Below are 15,653 nucleotides of genomic sequence, written 5' to 3' on the forward strand. Positions count from 1 at the left end.
AGTGTCACTTTCCCTGAAGGTGTTGCAACAGCACGGCTAGATTCTCAATATCCCGAAGTCACAGTTGGTTCCCACGACTCGTTTGCCTTTCTTAGGCATGATTCTGGATACAGACCAGAAAAGGGTTTATCTTCTGATGGAAAAGGCCCAAGAACTCATGAATTTGGTCAGGGACCTGTTGAAGCCAAAAAGGGTGTCGGTGCATCACTGCACTCGAGTTCTGGGGAAGATGGTAGTGTCTTACGAGGCCATTCCATTCAGCAGGTTCCATGCGATCAACGTCCTGGAGTTGAGGGCCATATACAACAGCCTTCGTCAAGCGGAGCAGTTGCTTCGCGACCTCCCGGTTCTGATTCAGTCAGACAACATCACCGCAGTGGCTCATGTAAACCGCCAAGGCGGAACAAAGAGCAGAGCAGCAAGGATTCTTCGCTGGGCGGAAAATCATGTAAGCACTCTGACAGCAGTCTTCATTCCGGGAGTGGACAACTGGGAAGCAGACCTCCTCAGCAGACACGATCTACATCCAGGAGAGTGGGGACTTCATCAGGAAGTCTTCGCAGAGATTGCAAGTCAGTGGGGACTGCCACAGATAGACATGATGGCGTCACACCTCAACAAGAAACTACCGAGGTATTGCGCCAGGTCAAGGGACCCTCAGGCGGTGGCGGTAGATGCCCTGGTGACACCGTGGGTGTTCCAGTCGGTCTATGTGTTTCCTCCTCTTCCTCTCATATCCAAGATATTGAGAATCATAAGATGAAGAGGAGTACGGACAATTCTCATTGTTCCAGATTGGCCGCGAAGGGCCTGGTATCCGGATCTGCAGGAAATGCTCACAGAAGATCCGTGGCCTTTTCCTCTCAGAGAGGACTTGTTACAACAGGGGCCCTGTCTGTTCCAAGACTTACCGCGGCTGCGTTTGATGGCATGGCGGTTGAACGCTGGATCCTAGCGGAAAACGGCATTCCGGATGAGGTCATTCCTACTCTGATAAAGGCTAGGAAGGACGTGACAGCAAAACATTATCACCGTATATGGCGGAAGTATGTATCTTGGTGTGAGTCCAGGAGTGCTCCTCCGGAAGAATTCTATCTGGGCCGTTTCCTTCACTTCCTACAGACTGGAGTGAATTTGGGCCTAAAGTTAGGCTCCATTAAGGTTCAGATTTCGGCCCTATCCGTTTTCTTTCAGAAGGAATTGGCTTCTCTCCCAGAAGTACAGACTTTTGTGAAGGGAGTGCTGCATATCCAGCCTCCTTTTGTGCCTCCAGTGGCACCCTGGGACCTTAACCTGGTGTTGCGGTTCCTTAAGTCTCACTGGTTTGAACCACTTAAAACGGTGGAATTAAAGTATCTCACTTGGAAAGTGGTCATGTTGTTGGCCTTGGCATCAGCTAGGCGAGTGTCGGACTTGGCGGCTTTATCTCACAAAAGCCCCTATCTGATTTTCCATGTGGATAGAGTGGAATTTGCCCAAGGTGGTTTCATCTTTTCATATGAACCAGCCTATTGTGGTGCCTGTGGCTACGCGGGACTGGGAGGATTCCGAGTCCCTTGATGTGGTCAGGGTGTTGAAAATTTATGTGGCCAGAACGGCTCGGGTTAGGAAAACAGTTTGTCCTGTACGCGGCCGACAAGGTTGGCGCTCCTGCTTCGAAGCAGACTATTGCTCGCTGGATCTGTAACACGATTCAGCAGGCTCATTCTACGGCTGGATTGCCGTTACCAAATTCTGTAAAGGCCCATTCCACTAGGAAGGTGGGCTCTTCTTGGGCGGCTGCCCGAGGTGTCTCGGCATTACAGCTGTGCTGAGCTGCTACTTGGTCGGGTTCAAACACCTTTGCTAAGTTCTACAAGTTTGATACCCTGGCTGACGAGGACCTCATGTTTGCTCAATCGGTGCTGCAGAGTCATCCGCACTCTCCAGCCCGTTTTGGAGCTTTGGTATAATCCCCATGGTCCTTACGGAGTCCCCAGCATCCTCTAGGACGTAACAGAAAATAAGATTTTAAACCTACCGGTAAATCTTTTTCTCCTAGTCCGTAGAGGATGCTGGTCGCCCGTCCCAGTGCGGACTATCTTCTGCAAGACTTGTATATAGTTTTTGCTTACATAAGGGTTATGTTACAGTTAGGATCAGTCCTTGGCTGATGCTGTTTTGTTTCATACTGTGAACTGGTACGTATATTCCAGGTTATACGGTGTGGATGGTGTGGGCTGGTATGATTCTTGCCCTTAGATTAACAAAAATCCTTTCCTCGTACTGTCCGTCTCCTCTGGGCACAGTTTCTCTAACTGAGGTCTGGAGGAGGGGCATAGAGGGAGGAGCCAGTGCACACCCATATCTAAAGTTCTTTTTAGTGCCCATGTCTCCTGCGGAGCCCGTCTATTCCCCATGTTCCTTACGGAGTCCCCAGCATCCTCTACGGACTAGGAGAAAAATATTTACCGGTAGGTTTAAAATCTTATTTTCAACCAGTTTATTACATGGTAATGTATGGGAACAAACAACAATCGGCTGATTGCTCCCAAATGCAGGAAAAAAGACAAAATCACTAATTCAGACAAAGGGCGGTATCCTATTAGCCACGGTAACACATTGATTTTTCGCACTTTTTCCCGATGTTTTTTGTAGGCTATGCAATTAGGATCACCCGTAAAAACATACGTATCCTCCCGAAAACACACAGGTTCAGTGAAACCTGCGTGTTTTTGGTGGTCCCAGAGAAAACAGGGCTGATTTCGGGGATTTAGTTTTGCCTGTCTGTGGCAGGGGAAACAAAATCCCCGATAAGCTGCTCCTCCTGCCGACTTATCGAGGCTAAATGGATAGCCCGCAGCACACCAGTTACCGCGGGTCATAGGATACCGCCCAAAATTGGTTAAAGCAAACGGAATTAAACTAATTGCCTGAACAATCATTTTTGTTCAGGAGCATTGTTGTTTGCTCACATACGTTATCAGACTTGATAAACTTTGCAAGCAGTATATTAATGGCTTATTACATGGGTAATAGTATATTTGCTTCACTATTACAGTATATGCTAAAACCCTTAAAGCTTCGAAAAATTGAAAACTAGCATGTGTCCTTCGCAGGACTGAATACTTTTTCTCGGTCCTCCATATACTGTACTTTTTTTTTTTATAAAATAGTACCTAGCAAGTGATGCATTCTTACCTGGTGTGTTTTTAAGCATTTGTATATGAATTATAGTATATATGTTAGCAGGGTGTGGTTCATCAAATCGACAGTGTCTAGGTCGACAATGTTTAGGTCGACCACTATAGGTCGACAGTCACTAGGTCGACATGGATGGAAGGTCGACAGGGTTTCTAGGTCGACATGTGCTAGGTCGACAGGTCTAAAGGTCGACATGAGATTTTTTTTTTTGTGTCGTTTTCTTCGTAGAGTGACCGGGATCCCAAATTAGTGCACCGCGTCCCCTCGCATGGCTCGCTTCGCTCGCCATGCTTTGGGCATGGTGCCTTCGCTTCGCTCGGCACACTTTACCGTTCCAATCGTAGTCCATGTGGATCGTTAAGTATGAAAAAATTCAAAAAAAGAAAAAAAATGTGAAAAACTCATGTCGACCTTTAGACCTGTCGACCTAGCACATGTCGACCTAGAAACCCTGTCGACCTTCCGTCCATGTCGACCTAGTGACTGTCGACCTATAGTGGTCGACCTAAACATTGTCGACCTAGACACTGTCGATCTTCAGACCGTATCCCATGTTAGCATGTCTGTTTACTAAACTTTGGACCCACACACAAATTATTGACACATTGCTAACCCATATTCCGGGAGACAGTTGCCAACCATAGTGCACACACCTGATTGTCAGATACATTGCACAGGTTACTTTTCTAACAATCTGTTATCAGCAATACTGTACAGGTGCTACAACGCAGTCTCCAGTGTCAGCACAGACCCAACTGACACCACTGTGAACTACTGCACATTACCAGACACCATTGCTACTCACAACGCACATGCTGGGCTAGATGCATAATCGCTTGGAAAGTGATAAAAGGGAGAGTGAAAAAGTACCAGCCAATCAGCTCCTAACTGACATTTTTCAAACACAGCCTGTGACATGGCAGTTAGGAGCTGATTGGCTGGTGCTTTTTCACTGTCCATTTTATCACTTTCCAAGCGATGATGCATATAGCCCACTGTATCTTATTACTACACACAATGAATAGAGTTCATAGATTTTAATGTCATCTACACTGTACAGATCCCAATTGTCAGTCAAATTTCAGATTGTCTATTGTACAGATCCCATTGTCAACACTTGCAAAAAATCTCAATGCCATCCGTGCTGCAGAGCCAGCTAGGAAAGTTACATTGCACACAGTGCAGTGACATTATACAAGTTAATTAGCATAGAATCAATTACCCATCATATCTCCACCTATAGACAAAGTATATATACCCCCCTAACAACATCACATTTTCAGAAACATTGCTCATACCCCATTGCATAGAACCCAGCAAGAGAGTCACTGGCAGTCACACTGCACAACTCCAAATGGCAGGTAATTTCCACAATGACCCTCATTCAGAGTTGTTCGCTCGTTGCCGATTTTCGCTATGCTGCGATTTGTTGCTAAATGCGCATGCGCATGGTATGCCGCGCGCATGCGCTTAGTTATTTAACTAAAAACTTAGCAGCTTTGCTGTTGTCTGTGCGGCGCATTTCAGTCGCACAGCTGATCGGTGAGTGATTGACAGAAAAGGGGCGTTTCTGGTTGGTAACAGCGTTTTCCGGGAGTGTGCTAAAAAACGCAGGCGTGTCAGGGAAAAACGCGGGAGTGGCTGGAGAAACGGGGGAGTGGCTGGCCGAATGCAGGGCGTGTTTGTGATGTCAAACCAGGAACTAAATGGACCGAGCTGATCGCAATCTAGGAGTAGGTCTGGAGCTACTCAGAAACTGCAAGGAATTATTTAGTAGCAGTTCTGCTACTCTTTCGTTCGCTATTCTGCTAAGCTAAGATACACTCCCAGAGGGCGGCGGCCTAGCGTGTGCAATGCTGCTAAAAGCAGCTAGCGAGTGAACAACTCGGAATGAGGGCCAATGTCCATCGATGCAGCCTATTTAGTGTGCATATATATATATATATATATATATATATATATATATAAGTGCTATATCATGCCTCATAAGCTAAATACTTCTGTTGGCTGCTTTCTGGATAAAGAGTTTGCAAGTAATTAGTCATGTCCCTTAATTTGCTGGACTGAAGAAGCTTATGTCCTATGGTGGAAACAAGACCTAATCAGTAGAGATGAGCGGGTTCGGTTCCTCGGAATCCGAACCCGCCCGAACTTCATGTTTTTTTACACGGGTCCGAGCGACTCGGATCTTCCCGCCTTGCTCGGTTAACCCGAGCGCGCCCGAACGTCATCATGACGCTGTCGGATTCTCGCGAGGCTCGGATTCTATCGCGAGACTCGGATTCTATATAAGGAGCCGCGCGTCGCCGCCATTTTCACACGTGCATTGAGATTGATAGGGAGAGGACGTGGCTGGCGTCCTCTCCATTTAGATTAGAAGAGAGAGAGTGAGATTGAGACAGAGACACTTGATTTACTGGAGCTTAGGAGTACTAGAGAGTGCAGAGTTTACTAGTGACTGACCACTGACCAGTGACCACCAGTGCAGTTTTATTTAATATAATCCGTTCTCTGCCTGAAAAAAACGATACACAGTGACTCAGTCACATACCATATCTGTGCTCAGCCCAGTGTGCTGCATCATCTATGTATAATATCTGACTGTGCTCACACAGCTTAATTGTGGGGGAGACTGGGGAGCAGTTATAGGTTATAGCAGGAGCCAGGAGTACATACATATTATTAAAATTAAACAGTGCACACTTTTGCTGCAGGCAGGAGTGCCACTGCCAGTGTGACTGACCAGTGACCTGACCACACTGACCACCAGTATAGTATACTATATTGTGATTGCCTGAAAAAGTTAAACACTCGTCGTGTGACTTGTGTGGTGTTTTTTTTTTTATTCTATAAAAAACTCATTCTGCTGACAGACAGTGTCCAGAAGGTCCGTCATTATATAATATATACCTGTCCGGCTGCAGTAGTGATATATATATATTTTTTATATCATTATTTATCATCCAGTCGCAGCAGACACAGTACGGTAGTTCACGGCTGTAGCTACCTCTGTGTCGGCACTCGGCAGTCCATCCATAATTGTATACCACCTACCCGTGGTTTTTTTTTCCTTTCTTCTTTATACATACTACATCTCATTATCATCCAGTCTATATTAGCAGCAGACACAGTACAGTACGGTAGTCCACGGCTGTAGCTACCTCTGTGTCGGCACTCGGCAGTCCATCCATAATTGTATACCACCTACCCGTGGTTTTTTTTTCTTTCTTCTTTATACATACATACTACATCTCATTATCAACCAGTCTATATTAGCAGCAGACACAGTACAGTACGGTAGTCCACGGCTGTAGCTACCTCTGTGTCGGCACTCGGCAGTCCGTCCATAATTGTATACCACCTACCCGTGTTTTTTTTTTCTTTCTTCTTTATACATACTACATCTCATTATCAACCAGTCTATATTAGCAGCAGACACAGTACAGTACGGTAGTCCACGGCTGTAGCAACCTCTGTGTCGGCACTCGGCAGTCCGTCCATAATTGTATACCACCTACCCGTGGTTTTTTTTTCTTTCTTCTTTATACATACATACTACATCTCATTATCATCCAGTCTATATTAGCAGCAGACACAGTACAGTACGGTAGTCCACGGCTGTAGCTACCTCTGTGTCGGCACTTGGCAGTCCATCCATAATTGTATACCACCTACCCGTGGTTTTTTTTTCTTTCTTCTTTATACATACTACATCTCATTATCAACCAGTCTATATTAGCAGCAGACACAGTACAGTACGGTAGTCCACGGCTGTAGCTACCTCTGTGTCGGCACTCGGCAGTCCATCCATAATTGTATACCACCTACCCGTGGTTTTTTTTTCTTTCTTCTTTATACATACATACTACATCTCATTATCATCCAGTCTATATTAGCAGCAGACACAGTACAGTACGGTAGTCCACGGCTGTAGCTACCTCTGTGTCGGCACTTGGCAGTCCATCCATAATTGTATACCACCTACCCGTGGTTTTTTTTTCTTTCTTCTTTATACATACTACATCTCATTATCAACCAGTCTATATTAGCAGCAGACACAGTACAGTACGGTAGTCCACGGCTGTAGCTACCTCTGTGTCGGCACTCGGCAGTCCATCCATAATTGTATACCACCTACCCGTGGTTTTTTTTTTTTCTTCTTTATACATACTACATCTCATTATCAACCAGTCTATATTAGCAGCAGACACAGTACAGTACGGTAGTCCACGGCTGTAGCTACGTCTGTGTCGGCACTCGGCAGTCCATCCATAATTGTATACCACCTACCCGTGTTTTTTTTTTCTTTCTTCTTTATACATACATACTACATCTCATTATCATCCAGTCTATATTAGCAGCAGACACAGTACAGTACGGTAGTCCATGGCTGTAGCTACCTCTGTGTCGGCACTCGGCAGTCCATCCATAATTGTATACCACCTACCCGTGGTTTTTTTTCTTTCTTCTTTATACATACATACTACATCTCATTATCATCCAGTCTATATTAGCAGCAGACACAGTACAGTACGGTAGTCCACGGCTGTAGCTACCTCTGTGTCGGCACTCGGCAGTCCGTCCATAATTGTATACCACCTACCCGTGGTTTTTTTTTCTTCTTCTTTATACATACTACATCTCATTATCAACCAGTCTATATTAGCAGCAGACACAGTACAGTACGGTAGTCCACGGCTGTAGCTACCTCTGTGTCGGCACTTGGCAGTCCATCCATAATTGTATACCACCTACCCGTGTTTTTTTTTTCTTTCTTCTTTATACATACTACATCTCATTATCAACCAGTCTATATTAGCAGCAGACACAGTACAGTACGGTAGTCCACGGCTGTAGCTACCTCTGTGTCGGCACTCGGCAGTCCGTCCATAATTGTATACCACCTACCCGTGTTTTTTTTTTCTTTCTTCTTTATACATACTACATCTCATTATCAACCAGTCTATATTAGCAGCAGACACAGTACAGTACGGTAGTCCACGGCTGTAGCTACCTCTGTGTCGGCACTCGGCAGTCCGTCCATAATTGTATACCACCTACCCGTGGTTTTTTTTTCTTTCTTCTTTATACATACATACTACATCTCATTATCATCCAGTCTATATTAGCAGCAGACACAGTACAGTACGGTAGTCCACGGCTGTAGCTACCTCTGTGTCGGCACTTGGCAGTCCATCCATAATTGTATACCACCTACCCGTGTTTTTTTTTTCTTTCTTCTTTATACATACTACATCTCATTATCAACCAGTCTATATTAGCAGCAGACACAGTACAGTACGGTAGTCCACGGCTGTAGCTACCTCTGTGTCGGCACTCGGCAGTCCGTCCATAATTGTATACCACCTACCCGTGGTTTTTTTTTCTTTCTTCTTTATACATACTACATCTCATTATCAACCAGTCTATATTAGCAGCAGACACAGGCCCTCATTCCGAGTTGTTCGCTCGGTATTTTTCATCGCATCGCAGTGAAAATCCGCTTAGTACGCATGCGCAATGTTCGCACTGCGACTGCGCCAAGTAACTTTACTATGAAGAAAGTATTTTTACTCACGGCTTTTTCTTCGCTCCGGCGATCGTAATGTGATTGACAGGAAATGGGTGTTACTGGGCGGAAACACGGCGTTTCAGGGGCGTGTGGCTGAAAACGCTACCGTTTCCGGAAAAAACGCAGGAGTGGCCGGAGAAACGGTGGGAGTGCCTGGCCGAACGCTGGGTGTGTTTGTGACGTCAACCAGGAACGACAAGCACTGAACTGATCGCACAGGCAGAGTAAGTCTGGAGCTACTCTGAAACTGCTAAGTAGTTAGTAATCGCAATATTGCGAATACATCGGTCGCAATTTTAAGAAGCTAAGATTCACTCCCAGTAGGCGGCGGCTTAGCGTGTGTAACTCTGCTAAATTCGCCTTGCGACCGATCAACTCAGAATGAGGGCCACAGTACAGTACGGTAGTCCACGGCTGTAGCTACCTCTGTGTCGGCACTCGGCAGTCCGTCCATAATTGTATACCACCTACCCGTGGTTTTTTTTTCTTTCTTCTTTATACATACATACTACATCTCATTATCATCCAGTCTATATTAGCAGCAGACACAGTACAGTACGGTAGTCCACGGCTGTAGCTACCTCTGTGTCGGCACTCGGCAGTCCATTCATAATTGTATACTAGTATCCATCCATCTCCATTGTTTACCTGAGGTGCCTTTTAGTTGTGCCTATTAAAATATGGAGAACAAAAATGTTGAGGTTCCAAAATTAGGGAAAGATCAAGATCCACTTCCACCTCGTGCTGAAGCTGCTGCCACTAGTCATGGCCGAGACGATGAAATGCCAGCAACGTCGTCTGCCAAGGCCGATGCCCAATGTCATAGTACAGAGCATGTCAAATCCAAAACACCAAATATCAGTAAAAAAAGGACTCCAAAACCTAAAATAAAATTGTCGGAGGAGAAGCGTAAACTTGCCAATATGCCATTTACCACACGGAGTGGCAAGGAACGGCTGAGGCCCTGGCCTATGTTCATGGCTAGTGGTTCAGCTTCACATGAGGATGGAGGCACTCAGCCTCTCGCTAGAAAAATGAAAAGACTCAAGCTGGCAAAAGCAGTAGCACCGCAAAGAACTGTGCGTTCTTCGAAATCCCAAATCCACAAGGAGAGTCCAATTGTGTCGGTTGCGATGCCTGACCTTCCCAACACTGGACGTGAAGAGCATGCGCCTTCCACCATTTGCACGCCCCCTGCAAGTGCTGGAAGGAGCACCCGCAGTCCAGTTCCTGATAGTCAGATTGAAGATGTCAGTGTTGAAGTACACCAGGATGAGGAGGATATGGGTGTTGCTGGCGCTGGGGAGGAAATTGACCAGGAGGATTCTGATGGTGAGGTGGTTTGTTTAAGTCAGGCACCCGGGGAGACACCTGTTGTCCGTGGGAGGAATATGGCCGTTGACATGCCTGGTGAAAATACCCAAAAAATCAGCTCTTCGGTGTGGAACTATTTCAACAGAAATGCGGACAACAGGTGTCAAGCCGTGTGTTCCCTTTGTCAAGCTGTAATAAGTAGGGGTAAGGACATTAACCACCTCGGAACATCCTCCCTTATACGTCACCTGCAGCGCATTCATAATAAGTCAGTGACAAGTTCAAAAACTTTGGGTGACAGCGGAAGCAGTCCACTGACCAGTAAATCCCTTCCTCTTGTAACCAAGCTCACGCAAACCACCCCACCAACTCCCTCAGTGTCAATTTCCTCCTTCCCCAGGAATGCCAATAGTCCTGCAGGCCATGTCACTGGCAATTCTGACGAGTCCTCTCCTGCCTGGGATTCCTCCGATGCATCCTTGCGTGTAACGCCTACTGCTGCTGGCGCTGTTGTTGTTGCTGCTGGGAGTCGATGGTCATCCCAGAGGGGAAGTCGTAAGCCCACTTGTACTACTTCCAGTAAGCAATTGACTGTTCAACAGTCCTTTGCGAGGAAGATGAAATATCACAGCAGTCATCCTGCTGCAAAGCGGATAACTGAGGCCTTGACAACTATGTTGGTGTTAGACGTGCGTCCGGTATCCGCCGTTAGTTCACAGGGAACTAGACAATTTATTGAGGCAGTGTGCCCCCGTTACCAAATACCATCTAGGTTCCACTTCTCTAGGCAGGCGATACCGAAAATGTACACGGACCTCAGAAAAAGACTCACCAGTGTCCTAAAAAATGCAGCTGGACCCAATGTCCACTTAACCACGGACATGTGGACAAGTGGAGCAGGGCAGGGTCAGGACTATATGACTGTGACAGCCCACTGGGTAGATGTATGGACTCCCGCCGCAAGAACAGCAGCGGCGGCACCAGTAGCAGCATCTCGCAAACGCCAACTCTTTCCTAGGCAGGCTACGCTTTGTATCACCGCTTTCCATAAGAGGCACACAGCTGAAAACCTCTTACGGCAACTGAGGAAGATCATCGCGGAATGGCTTACCCCAATTGGACTCTCCTGTGGATTTGTGGCATCGGACAACGCCAGCAATATTGTGTGTGCATTAAATATGGGCAAATTCCAGCACGTCCCATGTTTTGCACATACCTTGAATTTGGTGGTGCAGAATTTTTTAAAAAACGACAGGGGCGTGCAAGAGATGCTGTCGGTGGCCAGAAGAATTGCGGGACACTTTCGGCGTACAGGCACCACGTACAGAAGACTGGAGCACCACCAAAAACTACTGAACCTGCCCTGCCATCATCTGAAGCAAGAAGTGGTAACGAGGTGGAATTCAACCCTCTATATGCTTCAGAGGTTGGAGGAGCAGCAAAAGGCCATTCAAGCCTATACAATTGAGCACGATATAGGAGGTGGAATGCACCTGTCTCAAGCGCAGTGGAGAATGATTTCAACGTTGTGCAAGGTTCTGATGCCCTTTGAACTTGCCACACGTGAAGTCAGTTCAGACACTGCCAGCCTGAGTCAGGTCATTCCCCTCATCAGGCTTTTGCAGAAGAAGCTGGAGACATTGAAGGAGGAGCTAACACGGAGCGATTCCGCTAGGCATGTGGGACTTGTGGATGGAGCCCTTAATTCGCTTAACAAGGATTCACGGGTGGTCAATCTGTTGAAATCAGAGCACTACATTTTGGCCACCGTGCTCGATCCTAGATTTAAAGCCCACCTTGGATCTCTCTTTCCGGCAGACACAAGTCTGCTGGGGTTGAAAGACCTGCTGGTGAGAAAATTGTCAAGTCAAGCGGAACGCGACCTGTCAACATCTCCTCCTTCACATTCTCCCGCAACTGGGGGTGCGAGGAAAAGGCTCAGAATTCCGAGCCCACCCGCTGGCGGTGATGCAGGGCAGTCTGGAGCGACTGCTGATGCTGACATCTGGTCCGGACTGAAGGACCTGACAACGATTACGGACATGTCGTCTACTGTCACTGCATATGATTCTCTCAACATTGAAAGAATGGTGGAGGATTATATGAGTGACCGCATCCAAGTAGGCACGTCACACAGTCCGTACTTATACTGGCAGGAAAAAGAGGCAATTTGGAGGCCCTTGCACAAACTGGCTTTATTCTACCTAAGTTGCCCTCCCACAAGTGTGTACTCCGAAAGAGTGTTTAGTGCCGCCGCTCACCTTGTCAGCAATCGGCGTACGAGGTTACATCCAGAAAATGTGGAGAAGATGATGTTCATTAAAATGAATTATAATCAATTCCTCCGCGGAGACATTGACCAGCAGCAATTGCCTCCACAAAGTACACAGGGAGCTGAGATGGTGGATTCCAGTGGGGACGAATTGATAATCTGTGAGGAGGGGGATGTACACGGTGATATATCGGAGGATGATGATGAGGTGGACATCTTGCCTCTGTAGAGCCAGTTTGTGCAAGGAGAGATTAATTGCTTCTTTTTTGGGGGGGGTCCAAACCAACCCGTCATATCAGTCACAGTCGTGTGGCAGACCCTGTCACTGAAATGATGGGTTGGTTAAAGTGTGCATGTCCTGTTTATACAACATAAGGGTGGGTGGGAGGGCCCAAGGACAATTCCATCTTGCACCTCTTTTTTCTTTTATTTTTCTTTGCGTCATGTGCTGTTCGGGGAGGGTTTTTTGGAAGGGCCATCCTGCGTGACACTGCAGTGCCACTCCTAGATGGGCCCGGTGTTTGTGTCGGCCACTAGGGTCGCTTATCTTACTCACACAGTCAGCTACCTCATTGCGCCTCTTTTTTTCTTTGCGTCATGTGCTGTTTGGGGAGGGTTTTTTGGAAGGGACATCCTGCGTGACACTGCAGTGCCACTCCTAGATGGGCCCGGTGTTTGTGTCGGCCAATAGGGTCGCTTATCTTACTCACACAGTCAGCTACCTCATTGCGCCTCTTTTTTTCTTTGCGTCATGTGCTGTTTGGGGAGGGTTTTTTGGAAGGGCCATCCTGCGTGACACTGCAGTGCCACTCCTAGATGGGCCCGGTGTTTGTGTCGGCCACTAGGGTCGCTAATCTTACTCACACAGCTACCTCATTGCGCCTCTTTTTTTCTTTGCGTCATGTGCTGTTTGGGGAGGGTTTTTTGGAAGGGCCATCCTGCGTGACACTGCAGTGACACTCCTAGATGGGCCCGGTGTTTGTGTCGGCCACTAGGGTCGCTTATCTTACTCACACAGTTAGCTACCTCATTGCGCCTCTTTTTTTCTTTGCGTCATGTGCTGTTTGGGGAGGGTTTTTTGGAAGGGACATCCTGCGTGACACTGCAGTGCCACTCCTAGATGGGCCCGGTGTTTGTGTCGGCCACTAGGGTCGCTTATCTTACTCACACAGTCAGCTACCTCATTGCGCCTCTTTTTTTCTTTGCGTCATGTGCTGTTTGGGGAGGGTTTTTTGGAAGGGCCATCCTGCGTGACACTGCAGTGCCACTCCTAGATGGGCCCGGTGTTTGTGTCGGCCACTAGGGTCGCTTATCTTACTCACACAGTCAGCTACCTCATTGCGCCTCTTTTTTTCTTTGCGTCATGTGCTGTTTGGGGAGGGTTTTTTGGAAGGGACATCCTGCGTGACACTGCAGTGCCACTCCTAGATGGGCCCGGTGTTTGTGTCGGCCACTAGGGTCGCTTATCTTACTCACACAGTCAGCTACCTCATTGCGCCTCTTTTTTTCTTTGCGTCATGTGCTGTTTGGGGAGGGTTTTTTGGAAGGGACATCCTGCGTGACACTGCAGTGCCACTCCTAGATGGGCCCGGTGTTTGTGTCGGCCACTAGGGTCGCTTATCTTACTCACACAGTCAGCTACCTCATTGCGCCTCTTTTTTTCTTTGCGTCATGTGCTGTTTGGGGAGGGTTTTTTGGAAGGGCCATCCTGCGTGACACTGCAGTGCCACTCCTAGATGGGCCCGGTGTTTGTGTCGGCCACTAGGGTCGCTAATCTTACTCACACAGCTACCTCATTGCGCCTCTTTTTTTCTTTGCGTCATGTGCTGTTTGGGGAGGGTTTTTTGGAAGGGACATCCTGCGTGACACTGCAGTGCCACTCCTAGATGGGCCCGGTGTTTGTGTCGGCCACTAGGGTCGCTTATCTTACTCACACAGCGACCTCGGTGCAAATTTTAGGACTAAAAATAATATTGTGAGGTGTGAGGTATTCAGAATAGACTGAAAATGAGTGGAAATTATGGTTTTTGAGGTTAATAATACTTTGGGATCAAAATGACCCCCAAATTCTATGATTTAAGCTGTTTTTTAGGGTTTTTTGAAAAAAACACCCGAATCCAAAACACACCCGAATCCGACAAAAAAAATTCGGTGAGGTTTTGCCAAAACGCGGTCGAACCCAAAACACGGCCGCGGAACCGAACCCAAAACCAAAACACAAAACCCGAAAAATTTCAGGCGCTCATCTCTACTAATCAGTCCTTAATGCTAAGCTTGAACCCATGCCAGCCAATGTAGTAGTCAGTCTAATACCATACAGTAACTCACTTTTGTCCTTTAACACTACAGTACATTATTTAGTAAAGACTGACTGAAGAGCTTCTGGCTGAATTAAGCGCTGGTAATATATAAAGAAAAAAAAAGACTCAAGTGAGATTTTTAAAGACAAACAATTGATTTGTATCTGAATTTTTTCCATCTGATATTATTCCAAAACTTTCATCTTCCCTCGCTCACCTTCTTCACATTCTTCGCCATGTTTATTGGGATTGGAGCAAATGTGACAAGCGATTCCTTTATACTTCTGGAAACATACACACTTCCCATTCCCGCGACTGCCGTCATTACACTGTACAGCACAGGAGAGAGAAGCGGAGTCAGATGTATGTGATGTGCAGTGTAATAGCAGCAGAGATGTTACCCACTGCACTACTAGATTTGATACGCTCTCCTGTGCACATAAGTATTGCTGTTTCTGATTTGTGATCATTAGAAGTAGAAGCTTTGATGTTGGTGAATATCACCTGAACGGCAGGAGTTGCTGGTGTGGAGCTAAGTTAGGATTTCTAGTGTGGACAGGTTTCCAATGAGGTTGTCCCTCTCGGAATTCAAAGGTGAAAGGTGGATTTCAGCAACCAGGGCATAGATTACAACATTTATAAGGCTCCAAACTGCCAACTTCGTAGAACCACATATGCCAGTATGATTGCTGTGTTATTCAAGGCCAACTGACACTTGTAGTGGACATATAAAAAAAACACCATTAAATAACGGTGGTGATTCAGACCTGATCGCTAGGCTGCTCAAATTGTTGTCCTGCGATCAGATAGTCGCCGCCCAAGGGGAGTGTATATTCGCCGTGCAAGTGTGCGATCACATGTGTACGCCGAGCTGCAAAAAAAAACCCTCAGTTAGCGGACAGCTGCAAATCCGTTCGCACCTCACTCACCAGTGAATGGTTTTTATTTTTACCAGTGTGTACAGTCTGTGCGCAGCCCGGGACTTACTCTTCCAGCGCGATCAGAACAGGCT

At 46.8% G+C, this 15,653-nt stretch overlaps 1 protein-coding gene and 1 long non-coding RNA gene across 3 annotated transcripts in view; one reads left to right on the forward strand and one right to left on the reverse strand.

Annotated features, from left to right (window-relative positions):
• Nucleotides 1–15,653, reverse strand: part of STAB1 (stabilin 1) — a 605,861-nt gene that overhangs the window by 381,336 nt on the left and 208,872 nt on the right. For both annotated transcript variants that reach the window (XM_063940632.1, XM_063940633.1), the window contains one exon: nt 14,859–14,970. In XM_063940632.1, the coding sequence (XP_063796702.1) occupies nt 14,859–14,970 (112 nt within the window). The remainder of the gene's footprint in view (nt 1–14,858; nt 14,971–15,653) is intronic.
• LOC134958200 (uncharacterized) overlaps nt 1–15,653 on the forward strand; it is a 60,095-nt gene that overhangs the window by 22,073 nt on the left and 22,369 nt on the right. The gene's annotated exons all lie outside the window — the stretch shown is intronic.

Source organism: Pseudophryne corroboree, chromosome 9, assembly GCF_028390025.1.
Source record: "Pseudophryne corroboree isolate aPseCor3 chromosome 9, aPseCor3.hap2, whole genome shotgun sequence".
NCBI lineage: Eukaryota > Metazoa > Chordata > Amphibia > Anura > Myobatrachidae > Pseudophryne > Pseudophryne corroboree.